This window comes from Eublepharis macularius, chromosome 2 (genome assembly GCF_028583425.1).
Source record: "Eublepharis macularius isolate TG4126 chromosome 2, MPM_Emac_v1.0, whole genome shotgun sequence".
NCBI lineage: Eukaryota > Metazoa > Chordata > Lepidosauria > Squamata > Eublepharidae > Eublepharis > Eublepharis macularius.
In genome coordinates this window covers 153,551,048-153,567,394 of record NC_072791.1, presented here as the reverse complement: position 1 = coordinate 153,567,394, position 16,347 = coordinate 153,551,048, and the positions used below count along the sequence as shown (strand labels likewise).

The 16,347-nt window shown below is 42.2% G+C and overlaps 1 protein-coding gene across 1 annotated transcript; it reads left to right on the top strand.

The window, feature by feature from the left end:
* Positions 1–4,233: 4,233 nt before the first annotated feature.
* Positions 4,234–16,216, top strand: SPEGNB (SPEG neighbor). Its single transcript, XM_054970253.1, has 5 exons — positions 4,234–4,386; positions 4,846–4,958; positions 6,718–7,025; positions 14,795–14,936; positions 15,561–16,216. Exons 2-5 carry the CDS (start codon positions 4,846–4,848, stop codon positions 15,697–15,699), a joined length of 702 nt encoding a protein of 233 aa, XP_054826228.1. The 5' UTR covers positions 4,234–4,386; the 3' UTR covers positions 15,700–16,216.
* Positions 16,217–16,347: the final 131 nt, after the last annotated feature.

Here is a 16,347-nt window from a genome sequence, read left to right as displayed (position 1 = left end):
CACACGCATGCAAGGTCGCCAGCCTAGGGTTGCCCCGGGCGCGGGCAACCCTAGATCCAGCACTGGCAGAATGTTCCCCAGAGTTGTGCCTGGGCGTCGGCTGCAACTGGCCTAAGGGTGAGAGAGGCCTGGAGGCCTGGAGAGGCTCCTGCAACTGAGGTACTGCCAGAGGCTGTTCTGCAGGGCCTGAAGAGGGTGTCGTTGTCTTCTTCTTCGGGGGGGAAATGTTTTTTATTGCATTTTAACAGTTATTTTGTCGGAAGCCACCCTGAGCCCGCTTGCAGGAAGGGTGGGATATAAGCTGAATAAAATAAATAAATAAATAACATATACAATGTATTGAGGCCCAGGTGCAGAGAGTACCTGAGAATGAAAGGAATGTGTAACTTCACAGAAGTTGGTGATATGACTCAAGGATGGATTTATTGGTTGAAGGCCAAAAGATACTCATATATATAAAAAGCTTGTAATCACTAATTTTATATACACTTTCTTAAGGTAAAATGTAGCAAGGATGAAATAACAATTTTATATACTTTAAGAAGATGCTTCAAATATAAATAACCTTGTCTAGTGGTTGAAGTTATAAGACAATTAGTTAGCCATGAATGTGCACCCTTTGAAGAGAGTCTGTGAGCTATTGTTAGGAGATAGTTCTGAAATCCTATAAATATGAGAAGATGGGCAGCCATCTAGCTTGTGGTGGTGACTAGTAGGGCCACCCTAAAAGGGGCAAGAGCCACCTCTTGCTCTGGGCCAGGGTGGCCTTGGAGGTGTGAGATCACCCCTTAGGCCACTGAGATTTTTCCTAGCGGCCTTAATGGCTAATCTGCCCCTGAGTTGAAGAGTGCCTGGAGGATAGTGACTTTGTGTTCCTTCGAGACCTCGTTTTGCGGAAGCACATCAGACAGGCCCCTGGTCTTACCTATCTATCCTTTTAATAGCTCTCTCTCTTCAGAGTCCTGATTGCTCATGTGACCTTTGGTCAGTCACAGCTCCTAGAAGCTCTCTCAGCCCCACCCACCTCACAGGGTGTTTGTTGTAGGGATAATAATATCATACTTTGTAAACTGCTTTGAGTGGGCATTAAGTTGTCCTGAAGGGCAGTATATACATTGAATGTTATTATTATTAATGTTGTTATAGATTCTCTGAGTCAATCAGTGTGGGTGGGGAGAGCCCAGAACTGGCAACTCTGAGGGGAATTCAACTGGAGCAAGGAGAATCTGGCAGGAAAACAGCAGCTGAGCTGCTTTGGTAATCACAAAATGAATCTGCAGTGCAGGATTGTCTTGTGAAATTCAGCACAGGTGGTTGTGGCTGCAACAGTAGGGACAGAAAAAGTTGCAACACAACACCCATTATTAGTTTACTGAATTCTGTGAACACAAAAGTGAGCACAAACCCTGCTTGCCCCACAGTGCTTTGGATCTCAATTGCGAAGTCCAAGCAAGAAAGGATATCTGCAAAGAAAAGAGAATTCTGCCAAGAATGGGTTTCCCCATCACAGCAGCATGCATGGAAAAAGTACTGCCTGGTAACATTCTCCCTTCTGTGCAATTTGTCAAGGGACAGGACTCTCTCAGCATTTGAACCTGATATCATGGGGTGTGTGCAATTGGTACAGGGGAAATTAAACAAATCCTAGACTCCAAGGCAGCCGCGTTCAGAGATGCAATGTGGACAATTTTGTTAGGATACAGCCCTTCAAGACACTTCCTTTGAAATTCATTGGTATTTTAATAGAAATGGGACTTTGATTACTGACTCTTCACTGAAGACTTTTAGTCCAGTCCTGATAATGCTAGTGAAACCTGCATTACAAGACTACTCTAGGGCTTTAACTGTAAGAACAAACTGGCCTGTTCAAAATGTGGGCTGAGCAAATCCACGCAGAAGATGAACTGGTCACACAAAAGGCTGCACATACACATCCAGCTAGAACTGCAGGATTTGAGTCCAGTGGCACTTTAGAGAACAACAAGAATTTCCAAGGGTGTCTAATGCTTGAAATATCTTATCGGTCTCTAAGGTGCCACTGGACTCAAATCTTGCTGTTCTACTGCAGGCCAACATGGCTACCTACCTGAAACTATCCAGCTAGAGTATCCAGCTTTGTACTGGCCTTCAGCAAAAGTAAATGGATGAAGTTTTCACCACCTAGATTGCAGTGAGACTGGCTAGTGTTAAAAGCACAGAAGAAGGGACAGTTAAAAATGTGGCAACACTATAGGCAATTTGCTAATCAGCCAACATTCATTATGCCACCGTTTGAACTAGTCTCAGTCCTTCTGAGGAGACATGGTAAAAGCAAGCCAGGCATATGGTGAAGTATTATGCATGCATGGCAAGTTCTATTCACATCCCCTCAACCTACATTTTCAACGTGCCTGTTTGGTTGTAAGAACTGGCATTGGAAGTACCACAGGAAGCCCAATTCTTTCCTGCAGCAATGGTTTTCAACCCATTGTGGGGTCATGAATTTCCTATAGAGCTGCCATTTGTTTCTGTTTGGAAGTACCTGCTGCTAGTGCACATGTATAGAGAGCCAGGACCCCGTGCCTCTGCCTCTCTTGCGTGCATGCTGAGGAGCAGCAAGACAGTGAAATGAAAAGCAATGATGAAAACTTCTTTTTAGTACTAGCAGGTTTCAAAGACTGGATCATCCTCTCCCTCACATGACGCTGATGTTACATGTTTGCGGCTCAGGGAGTCCCCCATTCTACCAGGGGGGCAGGGCAGAATGTGGGACTCTTGTCTGGAAAGGAGGTCTCTTGTCTGGAAAAGTTGAAGACTGCTGTCCTATAGAATCCTTTGTTTCTGGAATCCAGAGGCAGTTTGATTTAACTCTTTTTTCCAGGCCTTTTTTTAAAAAAAGTGCTAAATGCCTTTCTATTTCAGCCAGGGTTGCCAACTCTAGATGGAGAAATTCCTGGAGATTTGGGGGTGGAGCCTGGGGTTGGGGTTGGGGAAGGGACCATAGCAGGGTAGAATACCACCAAATATGCTCTCTGGAGTAGCCATTTTCTCCAGGGAGCTAATCTGTATAGTCTGGAGATCAGTTGTAATTCTCCAGGCCCCGTCTGAAGGTTGGCAATCTTAGTTTCAACTACTGATGACACTGGGAATTCTCAGTGTTTTTATTTCTCTACAAATCAGATGTGCAGGGCCCCATTCTGATTGGGACAGTAGCATAAGGGGTGGTTACTATTCTGCCATGATTTCATTCCAAATTGGGGGCCCCGCATGCCTGAGTTTTAGAGAAATTAAGTATGGTGGAAGCTCTATTTGCAGAACAGGAGCAATCGAAGGATACAATTTTCCACAAGAGAGAGGCTGTTCTTGGGCATACATACTTAAGAGAACTTTGTAAACACTCCTTGGGAATAGCATGTGTATCGAACGGAAAGAATTTTTCTTCCTCTCTCATAATGCTAGGTCACTCGATGAAATTGATTTCGTGTAGATTCAGGACAGAAAAAGAACGTATTTCATGCAATGCATAATTATGGGAATTCATGGCCACGAAGTCTAATGAGGATGGCTACTGCCTAAGATGACTTTAAAAGAAGACTGAACAAATGCATGGAGTACAGGTCTATCAAGAGATATAAGCTATGACAGCTAATGGGAGCTCCTTGATCAGAGGCAGTATCGCTCTGAATGGCACACGGGACAAAGAGGAAGAACTGCTGGCTTCATGCCCTACCGATGAGCTTGTCAGCTGCTCCTAACTAGCCATTCCGGGAAGCCAAATAGACCACTGGTGTGATCCAGTGAGGCTCTTCTTATGAAATGATTCACTGTGCAGTAGAGATGGAGGCACGTTCTCCGTCAGCTGCTCTATGAACGGCTTGCTTGTATAATTTATCCTGACAGTACAGTATTCATCCAGTTGTACAAAGCTCTACGACTCACCAGTTGTTTGGACAGCCTTCACCCAGTTCCCCACACACAGACCATTCACCTCCCTCCTGATCCTTTTTGATCTTCCTAAGGCGGCATATGTCGATAGCAATTCAGACAGCGGGGAGGGGGCTCGGCCTGCCACTCCCTGGCTCATCTTTCAGCCAGAGGGCAGAAATGATGCAGCTGCTCCATCTCAGGTCCCCTGGGTTAGTCAATGTGATTACACAGCACTGGGCTGCAATCAGCGCGGCCCCAATTCTCACAGGTACCTGGCAACAGGCTATATAAGGGAGTGCCTGAGATTCCCGCTTGGGCAGGTGGTATGCCCCCCCTTGCCAAAGAAGGAGACGTCAAGGCAAGAATGCAGCTGGGGATATGAACAGGCCTAGTATCTCTCCTCCAGTGATATAAATTTGAGAGGGATGAAGGCCCTGTGGCCTTTTCCATCATAGAAGAGCTGCCTTGGTGTTACTGACGGTAAGAGATTCTGCCTTGTGCACAGAGACAGGGCTCCTATAACACCTGCTACAACCTAGCCAACACACACACATACACCCCAACACCTCCCTCCCAGGGACCTTTCCCCAGAAACTCAGGAAGCTACATCTTAACTACTGTAATCCTCAGCCTGATGTGGCCACAAATGGACACCTGTTAATGATTTCAAGCCATTCAGTGGGACAAACACTAACTCTTGTCTCGTGGAGTTTTAAATTGGGGTTCTAATAACAAGAGGATAGTAACATGTCCCAGCTCTCATCAGCCTCCAATGGGTCTAGTTGATCTGCCTTGAAAGATTCTGGAGGGGTAAGGGATGGCACTCACAGAGACTCCTCAGCTGTGTATAGGGTGGAAGCACAGAGGAGGATTGGGGTTTGCAGCATTGAGAAGTGGGTGTGTTCTCTCTGTGATGATGAGTCCGCTATTCCCCCACAGATGGCCCCCAAGAAGCCAGCAGCCCCTCCTCCAGCAGGCTTCGCCCTGGACATTAATGACGCTCAGGTGCAGAATGCTGCCATTCGCATCCAGGCTTCCTACCGTGGGCACAGGTAAGGAGGGCACAGCAGCTGAGTAGGATGCACCTAGGCTGTTGGATTTGTTTTATGCTGTTTGTATGCTCTTTATGTTTGTGGCTTGTTTTAATATTGATAATTTTGAAGTTGTTGTTGTTATGACTTAATGTATTGTTTCTATTTTGTGAGATGCCTCCAGATGCCTGGAAAGGTGGCATATACATTTAACAAACAAACATTTATCATCAGGAGCATCCAGGAAAGGGAAGCTGGCTAGAAAGGCATGGGCTAAAAGAGTTATGTCCAGGGGGCATGCTGAAGGGAGAAGCCTGGGGTCTCCAGCAGTTAGCTGTACATTTACAGAAGAATGTAGAGTATAGGGAAGAGCAGCCTTAGACTGTGCTGAAAGGAACAATAGGTACAGGGCGTATGCTTAGAGCAGGAGATTCACAGCTCACAGAGCTAAAATAGGAGACTGAATGTATCAGTCTAGTAGTGGTAACACATCAGGAGTGTCTTCAAAGTGTAAGGAAGGGCAGATTAGGAGTATTATGAGGAGTGGTAGTCTGGGGCTATGTATGGAACATGGGGGTGGGCCAAGCAGAATGTAGCCATGGGACTAAGGAAGAGAGGTCCAAGTGGTGTGTGACAGAGCCAGCTGTGAAGACTTTGGGATGCAGGAAAACCCAGGAAGCAAGCTGGACAGCAAAAGGGTAGCTTTAGAAATGCATCAAGTAGGAAGACTCTGGCAAGTGGGGAAACGTCTAGCTTTTGCATCTTCCCGTCCAGCCAGAAATTCTTCAGAAGTTGGGAGTTGATGGCACTCCAATCTCCAGAGCTTTTATGGTACACTGCTATGTAGCTAAATAGTAAAGAGTCCAGTAGCACCTTTAAAACTAACCAACTTTACTGTAGCATAAGCTTTCGAGACCCACAGTTCTCTTTGTCAGATGCATCTGATGAAGAGAGCTGTGGTTCTCGAAAGCTTATGCTACAATAAAATTGGTTAGTCTTAAAGGTGCTACTGGATTCTTTACTATTTTGCAACTACAGACTAACATGACTAACTACTCTAGATCTATGAAACGTGGCTGTTGTTTTACCAGGCCAGTTTCCAGCTTTTCTCCACCAAAAGTTAATCTCTACAATACAATGATCCTGGTGGCACCCTAAATGCTACCACCTACTCACATAGCCCAGCCCCTCTGCCCAATCCAGTCTTTGAACTGTTCATCAGTTGCCAACTGAGTGCCTCACTCTATTCCTGGTTATTTCCATTTGTCATAGCATCATCTATAAATAAACAACTCAGATTATTCAATTCAGTATAAGCAGGCCAATATCAAAAGAATTTAAGCCAACCATTTTCCCCATTGACATGGGGGGGGGGGTCAATTCTGGGGAAAGGGAGGGAAAGGGGGCTAGAGAAAGAAGAATTCATATAATTTGTCTGAATTTTCCAATCAGTCAGATTCTATCTCTTGGACATTTAAAACATTTTCTGGTGAAATAAACAATTAAGCACACTAACAAATTACTTTGGGGTGGGGGTGGGGGTGGGGGGTTGGCCAGTTGACGATGGAATTTTCATTCCAAGTGTATTAGATGTTGCTTGCATAATTATGTCCCATGCTATTTTACCAAGTAACAATCATCCCCATCTGTCTTCATGGTCTGGCCCAAAGTATCCCCACAGAAAGGACGTCTGGTACAGACTCCGGTTAACGGGAAGGGAACCTGCAGGACCCCAAGAGGAGTCTTTAATGTCCAGTGCCTTCCTTCTTTCCACTCCCAGGTCCCGCAAAGAACTGAAAGAGAAGGGCCCTCCACGAGTGTTGGAGAACCTCAAAGATGTGATGCTGATTGAGGGAAGTGCGGCTAAGCTAGAATGTCGCATCAGTGCCTTCCCTGACCCATTTATCCGCTGGTCCAAAGATAATGTAGAGCTCAAGGATGGGCCCAAGTACCGCTACATCTTTGAGGACCCTGATATTGTAGCACTGGTAGTGCGTGACGCCGGCCTTGCTGACCTGGGCAAGTACACTATCTCAGTGAAGAACCCCTTCGGAGAGTGTTTCGACTCAGCACGTCTCCTTGTGGAAGGTAACATGGTCCATTTCTCTTTCCTTACATAGCCACACTACCTTTCTAAACTTAGTCATGGGCATCCCTCGGGCAACCAAATCATTCTGGTGAAGCTCCTCTTTTTGGGAGTGTTTCAGTTTGGCACACTTCATCGGGGAAGGTGATACTGCCTGTTCTACTCCTTCAAGCTGTAGTCCTGCTCAGTTCTATTCATAGTCATGTATCTTGTGTAAGAAAAAAAACCCTAGCCCCTGTGCCTCATTTAATGAGCTAGACTTTTGTCTTTTCAGGAATAAACATAACAAGGCTATGATCCCAGATCTGCACAGGGCACTTTGTTTATCAGGGTAGGGGACTTCTTGACCCTTGAGACTGGCACCTAGGAGGGGTCTAGTTTTATATCACATACCAGGGAATCCCAAACATTCCTGGGTTGAAAGAGGATGCTCTCTTCAGAAATAGGACATGCCCCTTACCAGTGTATTTATTAATAGCATTTGGCCCATAGCAGCAGTGCTGCCTTGACAGTGATCCCCAAATTCATGCAACAACTGGGGGAACTCCACAATGCAGTCCCAGTTTCGCTCTGGTTCTGGATCTTTGGACTGAATCTGCAACTCAGGGAGCTCCTACAAGAATATATGAACAAGGGGAAAAGCAGAGGAGGTCCACATCACTGTAAGAAACATATCTTCACATTTTAAATTCTAAGGCTTTAAACACCCAGAGAATAACCCTTCCTAATCATGCAGTCCCATGGACAAAAGGCACCATGTTAAGTAATAAGACATGATGATTCTTTTTTTAAAAAATTTTTTATTGGTGAGTACATAAAATATTATTCAATACACAAATTCCCCGTCTTATCTAAATTATATCAGCCTCCACCCTTTCCCCCCCTCCGTACTGACTTCCAACAGCTTTCCAACCCCTAACCCATCTTATTTCTCAAATTACTCTTAACCATAATTTTTCTAAATCTTATATATATCACTTATTCTAAGCATATTCAAATTCTTCTATATCTCCAGTTTTCTAATATATCAATCTACATTTCACTGTTTAATCTATTTTTAATACAATCTCCTTATTACTAATATTAGCTTAGATTAATTAATAGCTAAATTTCACCATTAATGGTAAAGTTACTTCTCTCTCCCCTTTATAAAATCACATATTAATAATTCTCAAACTGCCACAGTCCTCCTTTCACATCCCATTTTTTTCCTAGATATTGTTTCAATTTCTCCCAGTCTTCAATATATTCTCCTGGATCCAGATTTTTCAGTTTTCTTGTCATTTTGTCCATCTCAGCCATGTACAGCAATTTGTAAATCCAATCTTCTATAGTTGGTATTTCTTGCACTTTCCATTTCTGCACATACAAAAGTCTTGCTGCTGTAATCATGTAAAATAACAATGTTCTGTACTGCATTGGAACATCTTCCATTCCCAAGTTCAGAAGCAACAACTCTGGGTTCTTATTTATTTGGGTTTGCAAAATCTCATTAATTATTTCTATTATATCTCCCCAGTATTGCTTAGCTACCTCACAAGTGCACCACATATGATAAAATGATCCTTCATGCTTTTTACATTTCCAGCATTTATCTGACATATTTGCATTTCCAAGCGCAATTTTCTTAGGCGTTAAATACCACCTATACATCATTTTGTATACATTCTCTTTAATGTTGGTACAAGTTGAAATCTTCAAAGTATTTTTCCACAAGTATTCCCATGATTCCATTGTTATTTCTTTATGAAGGTTTATTGGCCATTTCACCATCTGGACTTTGACTGTCTCGTCTTCCGTATACCATTTTAAAAGTATTTTGTATATTTTCGAAATATCTTTTTTGCCTTCTTGTAAAATCTCTTCTTCTAACTCCGAGTTTTTTAGTCTTATTCCTCCCTTTAAACAGTCCGAGTTGTAAAGATCCCTAATTTGCCTATATTGAAACCATCCATAGTGAGGAGATAACTCTTCTTGTGTCTTTATTTTTGGTATTCTATGTTCTATCGACATTATCTCTTTATAAGTTAAACATTGTTGTTAATTATAGACAGTTCTCGGATCTATTACTTCATATGGTACCACCCATGAAGGGATACCACTTTCCATATAATTCTTATATTTTTTCCAGATTGTGAAAAGGCTTCTTCTGATATAGTGATGCAAAAACATAGAGTCTGCTTTAACTTTATCATACCACAAATAGGCATGCCATCCAAACAACTTTTTATGTCCCTCCAAAGTCAGCGGTTTACAGTCTTTTAGCGTTATCCAATCTTTTAACCATGTCAGACAAATTGCTTCATAATATAATCTTATGTTTGGCAGTTGCAGCCCCCCTCTTTCTTTCGAATCTTGTAATACTTTCATTTTCACTCGCGGTTTCCTGCCTGCCCACACAAAGTCTGAAATTTTTCTTTGCCATTTGTCAAATTGTTTGAAGTCTCGGATAATTGGAACAGTTTGCAGCAAAAACATCACGCGTGGTAGCACATTCATCTTCACTGCTGCTATTCTTCCCAACCATGACAAATTTAATTTATTCCATTTTATCAAGTCTCTTTCTATTTGTTGCCACAGTTTCTCATAATTATTTTAAAATAAATCTATATTTTTTGCAGTCAACTCAATTCCTAAATATTTCACTTTATTAGTTACCTCACAGTCCGTTATATCCATTAATTCTTGCTGTTTTTGCTTCGTCATGTTCTTACACAATATCTTCGACTTTTTTTTGTTCACATACAATCCCACCAAATCACCAAATTCCTTTATTTTGTCCATTATTTTTGGCATATTGTCTATTGGATCTTCCACTATCAACATTACATCGTCCGCAAATGCCCTGACTTTGTAGGAAAATTTCTTTATTTTTATGCCACAAATTGTATCGTCCTCTCGAATTTGAATCAGCAAAATTTCCAAAATCAAAATGAACAACAATGGAGACAATGGGCAGCCTTGTCTTGTACCTTTACCTATTTTCAATTTTTTAGTCAAGTCATCATTAACTACAATCGCTGCACACTGGTCTTTGTAAATTCCTTTAACTGCTTGTATGAACTTTTCTCCCATTTGCAGCTTTTCCATAGTGGCAAACATAAAGTCCCAGTTCAAATTGTCAAATGCTTTTTCCGCGTCTACAAAAAAGAAACCAACTTCCCTATCACAGTGCTTATCGTAATATTCAATAGCGTTTATTACTGTCCTTAAATTGTCCTTAATTTGTCTATTAGGTAGGAATCCAGCTTGTTCTTCTGCAATAAATTCCGACTTCCATCCCTTTAATCTTTCCGCCATAATTTTCGCAAATATTTTATAGTCATTATTCAGCAACGAGATTGGCCGATAATTCTTAACGTTGGTCAAATCCTGTCCATCTTTCGGGATCAATGATATATTAGCTTCATTCCATGAATCAGGAATCTTTTGGCCTTGTAATATTCCATTAATTACCTCACTTAGAAACGGTGTCAGTTCATTGGCCATCATTCTATAAAACTTTGCTGTTATTCCATCTGGTCCCGGTGCTTTCCCTAATTTTGTTGATTGTATAGCTTCTTTTATTTCTTCCTCTGTCACTTCCCTATTTAACTTCTCTTTCCATTCCTCTGAAATTACTGGAAGCTTCACTTTCTCCAAATATTCCGCTATTGAATCTCTGTTCACCTCTTTTTTTTGGTACAACTTTGCATAAAATTTAAAAAAGGCTCTACTAATAGCTGATTGATCTGTCAATGTTTTATCCTCCTGTTATGATTTTCTTCTCCTTTTTTTTTTTAATTGCCACGCTAAATATTTCCCAGGCTTATTTGCACCTTCAAACGACTTCTGTTTCATTTTTTTAAAATTCCACTCCAATTCTCTATTATTCATTGCCGTCAATTGTTTCTGCAGGATTTTCATATCCTGAAATATTTTCTTTTTTCCTGGTCTTTTTTTAAGTTGTATCTCTTTGGCTTTAATTTTTTCCATAATTTCAAGTCTCTTTTCTTCCCTACTCCTCCTAGCTCTTACATTCAGATCCATTAGCGTTCCTCTAATAACAGCTTTATATGTGTCCCATACCTTGTTAGTTGGTACATCCTTATTCAAGTTGCACTGTATAAAAAATTTGGTCTCTCTTCGTAACAACGCCATATTTTCTTCCGTTTGCAGCAAGTCTTCATTTATCCTCCGTTCTCTTTTTTTTTAATTTTTCCCAAATCTTCACATAATTGGATTGTGGTCTGAGCCTACCTTGGGCATTATCTCCACATCTCTAGTCCAAACCACCAGTTCTTTGGAGGCCCAGATCATGTCAATTCTTGATAGTGTAAAATGTCTTGCAGAGTAAAATGTATATTGTCTATTTTTCGGGTTTTGTCTCCTCCACACATCTTCCAGACTTTCTTGTTCCTTAATCGCAAAACACGATTTTGGCAAAAGTCCTCTCTTTTTCTGTGCACTTTTAGATTTCTTGTCTTCTTCCAAATTTGTAACTCCATTGAAGTCACCTGCCAAAATTATTTGATCATAAGTCAATTAATCTAATTGTTCCTGTAAGTCCTTGAAAAAATTTTCTTTTGCCCCGTTAGGCGCATAAATTCCAATCACCAAAATCTTCTTAGAATTCCAAATTATTTCCACTGCAATATATCTAGCTTCTGTATCACTTAGAACCAATTTTGGCTGTAGCTCCTCCTTTATATATAATACAACTCCTCTCTTTTTCTTTTTGGAAGCTGCTACAAATTCACTTCCAAGTTTTGCAAGTTTCAAATATTTCACATCTTGTTTTTTGATGTGTCTCTTGCAAACACACTATATTACATTTTTGTTTTAAAAGCCAGTGGAAAATAGTCTTACGTTTAAAAGGTGAATTTAGTCCATTTACATTCCAAGATATGATTTTACACTCCATGATCAAATTTTAGCTCCTTTTGGTAAGTCTTTTTCATTGTCCCTGATAAACCTTTCCATCTCCTGGCCAGATCTGATGATTTTCCTTACACCACCAAATTCGAAAGCCAGTCCTTCAGGTATTTCCCATCTGTATCTGATTTTCATGTCTTTTAACATCTGGACCAGCTCTCTATACTTCTTCCTCTCCAACAACACCGATCTGGGCAGTTCTTTCATGATTCTCACCACTTTCCCATCAACCTCTAATGGGTCCTGAAATTGTTTACTCACAATTAACTCTTTTGTCTTTCTAGTTATAAATTGCACAATCATATCTCTTGGTAACTTCCTTTGAGCTGCAAATTTTGAGTTAATTCTGTATGCCACGTCCAGAAGCGCTGCGATCTCCTCTTCTTCTTTTCCCAGGTATGCTGCCAAAATTTCTGTAATCTGCTCTTGGGCTGTTTTTTACAAAACTTCCGGAATTCCACGAAATCTCACTTGTCTTTCCATTTGTTTATATTCAGCTACGGCCATTCTTCCCTTCACGCCTCTCAGCTCCATTCTCTGCACATCTGCCAAAGTATCGGCCGCCTTTTCTACTGCGTTAACTCTCTGCTGTGTGACTTGCATTTCTTTTTGAACCTGATCCATATTCTTAACTAGTTCTGCCATCTCCAATTTAAGTGCCTCTTTAAAGTCTTTCAAATTTTTCGCCATCTCTTGCATCATATCTTTAAGCTCTTTGTTCCCTTCCGAAACTTTTTTGTCTAGGTTTTCCAGTGCCATTTGCCATTCCTTCTTTGACATCGTGGGGCTAGCTCTACTTCGCTCCCATGAGTCTGCTCTTTTCCTTAACTCCTTGGCGCAATTTTATTATTTTCTTTTATTTTTAAAAGTCAACGTTTAGGTTATTTTTATAAAAACTGATATTTACGTGGTCCAAAATGTCGGGCGTCTTTTCTCTATGGTTTTGTTTTGAGGCAACCGCCCTTACCCTTGTCTAAGATGGCCTACTTCCGTTTTCCTTGAAGCCGCAGCTTTGCCCTCTTCAAAAATGGCGATATTCCACTTCCGCTGCGTACAAGCCGCTTCTCGCCAAACTCTTTATGGTTCTGATGCACTTCCTGTTCCTCTCCGTTTCACAGCAGTTCTCGCGATGTTAAAACTTTCTCACAGTCCACTATCTCTCTCTAGCCGCAGGTATGTAAACAATAGTCGTTTTTCTGCTTTAACTTTTCTTTACAATGTCACTTTTTAATAATTTATTTGCCGGAGTTTTCTCAGTTATATATCAAGTCTTTTGCAGTTTTCTAGATCTCTTTGTCACTTTATTTCTTATTGTAATCAGTCCCGTTATGAGAGATAGCAATCTTTACCTTCTTAAATGTTTCTCTTGGGTTGTAATCGCTGCTTCGATTATCCAATCGATTCAGGTTCCCTTCTTAGTTTGCTGAAGCTTGGACATGTAGGTCTTATGCCAAAATTTGACTCCAAAGTCACTGCAGAGATCTCAGCAACCTCTCTTCGGGTGGGACCTCAAGGGTGGATGGGGGCTCGTTACATAGAACTCCCCTCACACCCGAGATCAACGCGCCCTCAAGGTCTTGAGCGTACTTGCCTGTTCTCCGCCTGAGAACAGGGGGCTACGGGCAGTTTGCACCCCTCCAGCCCTACAAACAGCGACTCGGACAGCTCAGCTCCCTAAGCTGCGTTAGACCTTCATGGATCCCAAGCCAGAAGTCAAGACATGATGATTCTTAATCTACCTCACATGGTGGTTGTGAAGATTTAAAAAGAGGAGAGGAGAATGATGTAAGTTGCTCTGAGTCCCTATTGGGGAGAAAAGGTAGGGTATAAAAAAGTAAGTAAATAAATAAATAACCTCTGGAAGCAGCAAGAACAGTTGCAATAACATTGTTCTCTAAGTATACCCAGCCAGCACTAAAGTCTAGGCCAGCATTTCCTAACCAGGGTTCCACCAGACACCATCAGGAGTTCTGTGAGAAGTCATAGAATAAATAAATTAAAATTTAGATATACCACGAAAAATTCCAAATATCCTTTGAAATACCATGGTTATTAAGGTTAAGCTTAGTTGTATCATCTCTGTGTTCATTTCATATCATTACCAAGCATTAACAATACAAATGACAATATTTTAGAAGTAATTGAATTGCAGACCTTGCCATCAACTTTTTCTGGCCTATAAATGTTTTCATGGGTAGAGGGTTCCTCAGAATTTGAAAAATTAATTTAAGGGTTCCTCCATGAAAAAAAGTTTGGGAAACACTGGTCTAGGCTGAAGTCTAGAGAATCTAGAATCCTCACTTGTCCTCCTTGGAGTGTTCCATGAAATCTGTGTCTCCATGAGAAAGGCAGACTACAAATAACACACAAACAAATAAATGGGGAAGCCACTGACAACATATAATTCTCACCTCATCTTGTCCTCTAAAGGAGGCCATCATTTGTGGTAGGAACAGCACAGCAATTTGTAAAACAAAGCAGTGCTTCAGTAACGAGGAGAAAGAAAAGGGGCCCCTTAATGAAAACCACAAGCTCACTCCTTGAGTCCCACCAATTTGCTTTTCCTCCCCCTTCCTAGTGGGTAGAAGTCATTACTTGCCCATGGGGGGACGTCACATCACAGTGTTTTCTTGGCACGGCGTTGCTACCTGAACCAGGCTTCTGAACCGGGCTTCCACCGGGATTGAACTCAGGTCGTGAGCAGAGCTTGGGCTGCAGTACTGCAGCTTACCACTCTGCACCATGGGGCTCTCCCCCTTCCTACTATCTTTCCAAAAATAGTAGATGTATGGCAGCAGGATTTCTTTCAAGCAAGTGGCAAAATCTGTACTCTAACCTCCCCACCTCTCCTTCACAGTACCTGCCAAGATTGAAAAGGGCCCAGACAGCACAAAGGCTAAGAAGGGCAGCACTGTCAACCTGATAGCCCATATCAGCGGGGAGCCAGCACCAGATGTGGGCTGGGCCAAGGATGGGGAGGATATTGAAGAGGATGATCGGTGAGTGAGCTTCACAACTGGGCTTTTGAACATGGAGATCCCCCAAAAGCACCAACACAATTTAGGCAGGTGCGAAGCAAGGAAACAGGAATAGTGCCAGGTTTCCATTCCCCCCCCTTTTTTTTGCCTACATTGCCACAGCAGTTAATAATCAGGAGGTGTAGAAATAATTAAGGCTGTTGTTCTAGCGTGGAATATTATGTCTAATGCAGAATCACAAGAATTTAACTGTCATTCTTTTTTAGGAAGGAGGTATCTAGCCCTCAGTTGTTAAGGAGAATGTTTAATGTGTGCATTTTTTACTAAATGCATAGGAAGGAACGTGCACAGTTCTTCCAGCTGTGATCAGAGAGTGTGAGATTTTTTCACTTAACATTGATTGTGGGCCCATTTCTTGCCCGCTTAGTACTTGTTTGTACTGAACTCAAGTTACTTTACATGGAGCAGGGCAAATACGGTGGAGCAGGACTAAGTTTAAGTATCAGCATTCAGTCTGAAACCTTACATAGGGCAGGGAGAGAAGAGGAGGGTTAGTTTACAGTAACATCAAGATTTAAGGTATCCCCCATCTTTGGGTACATCTGGGCTCCTATTTTGAGAGCTCCATTTCTCTCATCTCTGCAGCGTGTACTATAATATCGGCAGTGACTCAACAACTCTCACCATCAAGAAGGTGACACCAGCAGATGCTGGAAAGTATGAGGTCTTCGTGGAGAACAGCCTGGGCATGGACCAGTCCTTCGCACGTGTTGATGTGATTTGAGCCCCTGCCCTCCACCTGTATGGCTCCCCCGCACAAAAAAATCTCTCCATGCTCACCAAATATGGCCCAGGGTATCCTACTGCCAGACCCTGGAATCTGACTGAGGATGGAAAATGGCACTGCCTAGCCCCTCAGAGCTGGGGAAAACCAATGGGACCCTCAATGGTGCTGCAGAATTAGGGTATCCCCCTAAGATGAAATAGAGTAGCCTGTTGTTTCTCTCACTGCCCCCTCAATTCTCTCACCAATGTAACTGCCTCAGTAGCTGCACCACGTGGTCCCTGACTCCCTGGCAAGACTTCCCCATCCCGCCCCAGGACTGATTCTATTCCTTGGACCGATGGGGTCATGCCCAGCCAATAGCATTGCCACAAATGCGTCATGGGCAGCAGCATGCCCTAAACACCAGCACCCCTTAAACGGTACCGCAGAGACGGTGAACCACCCCAGGAACTTCCAGACTTGTCTTGCCTGTTTTATTGCTGTATGAACTAAATAAAACCACTTGATAAGACAAGGCTTTCTGTGTGGTCCATGTATTCCTGGCCCAGAAATCGAAACCCTGGGAATTTATGTGCATTGGGGAGGAGGGGGAGTTTAATCTCAGTAAAGAGAGATTTCTGGGAAGGACCTCTATGAGGAACAGTG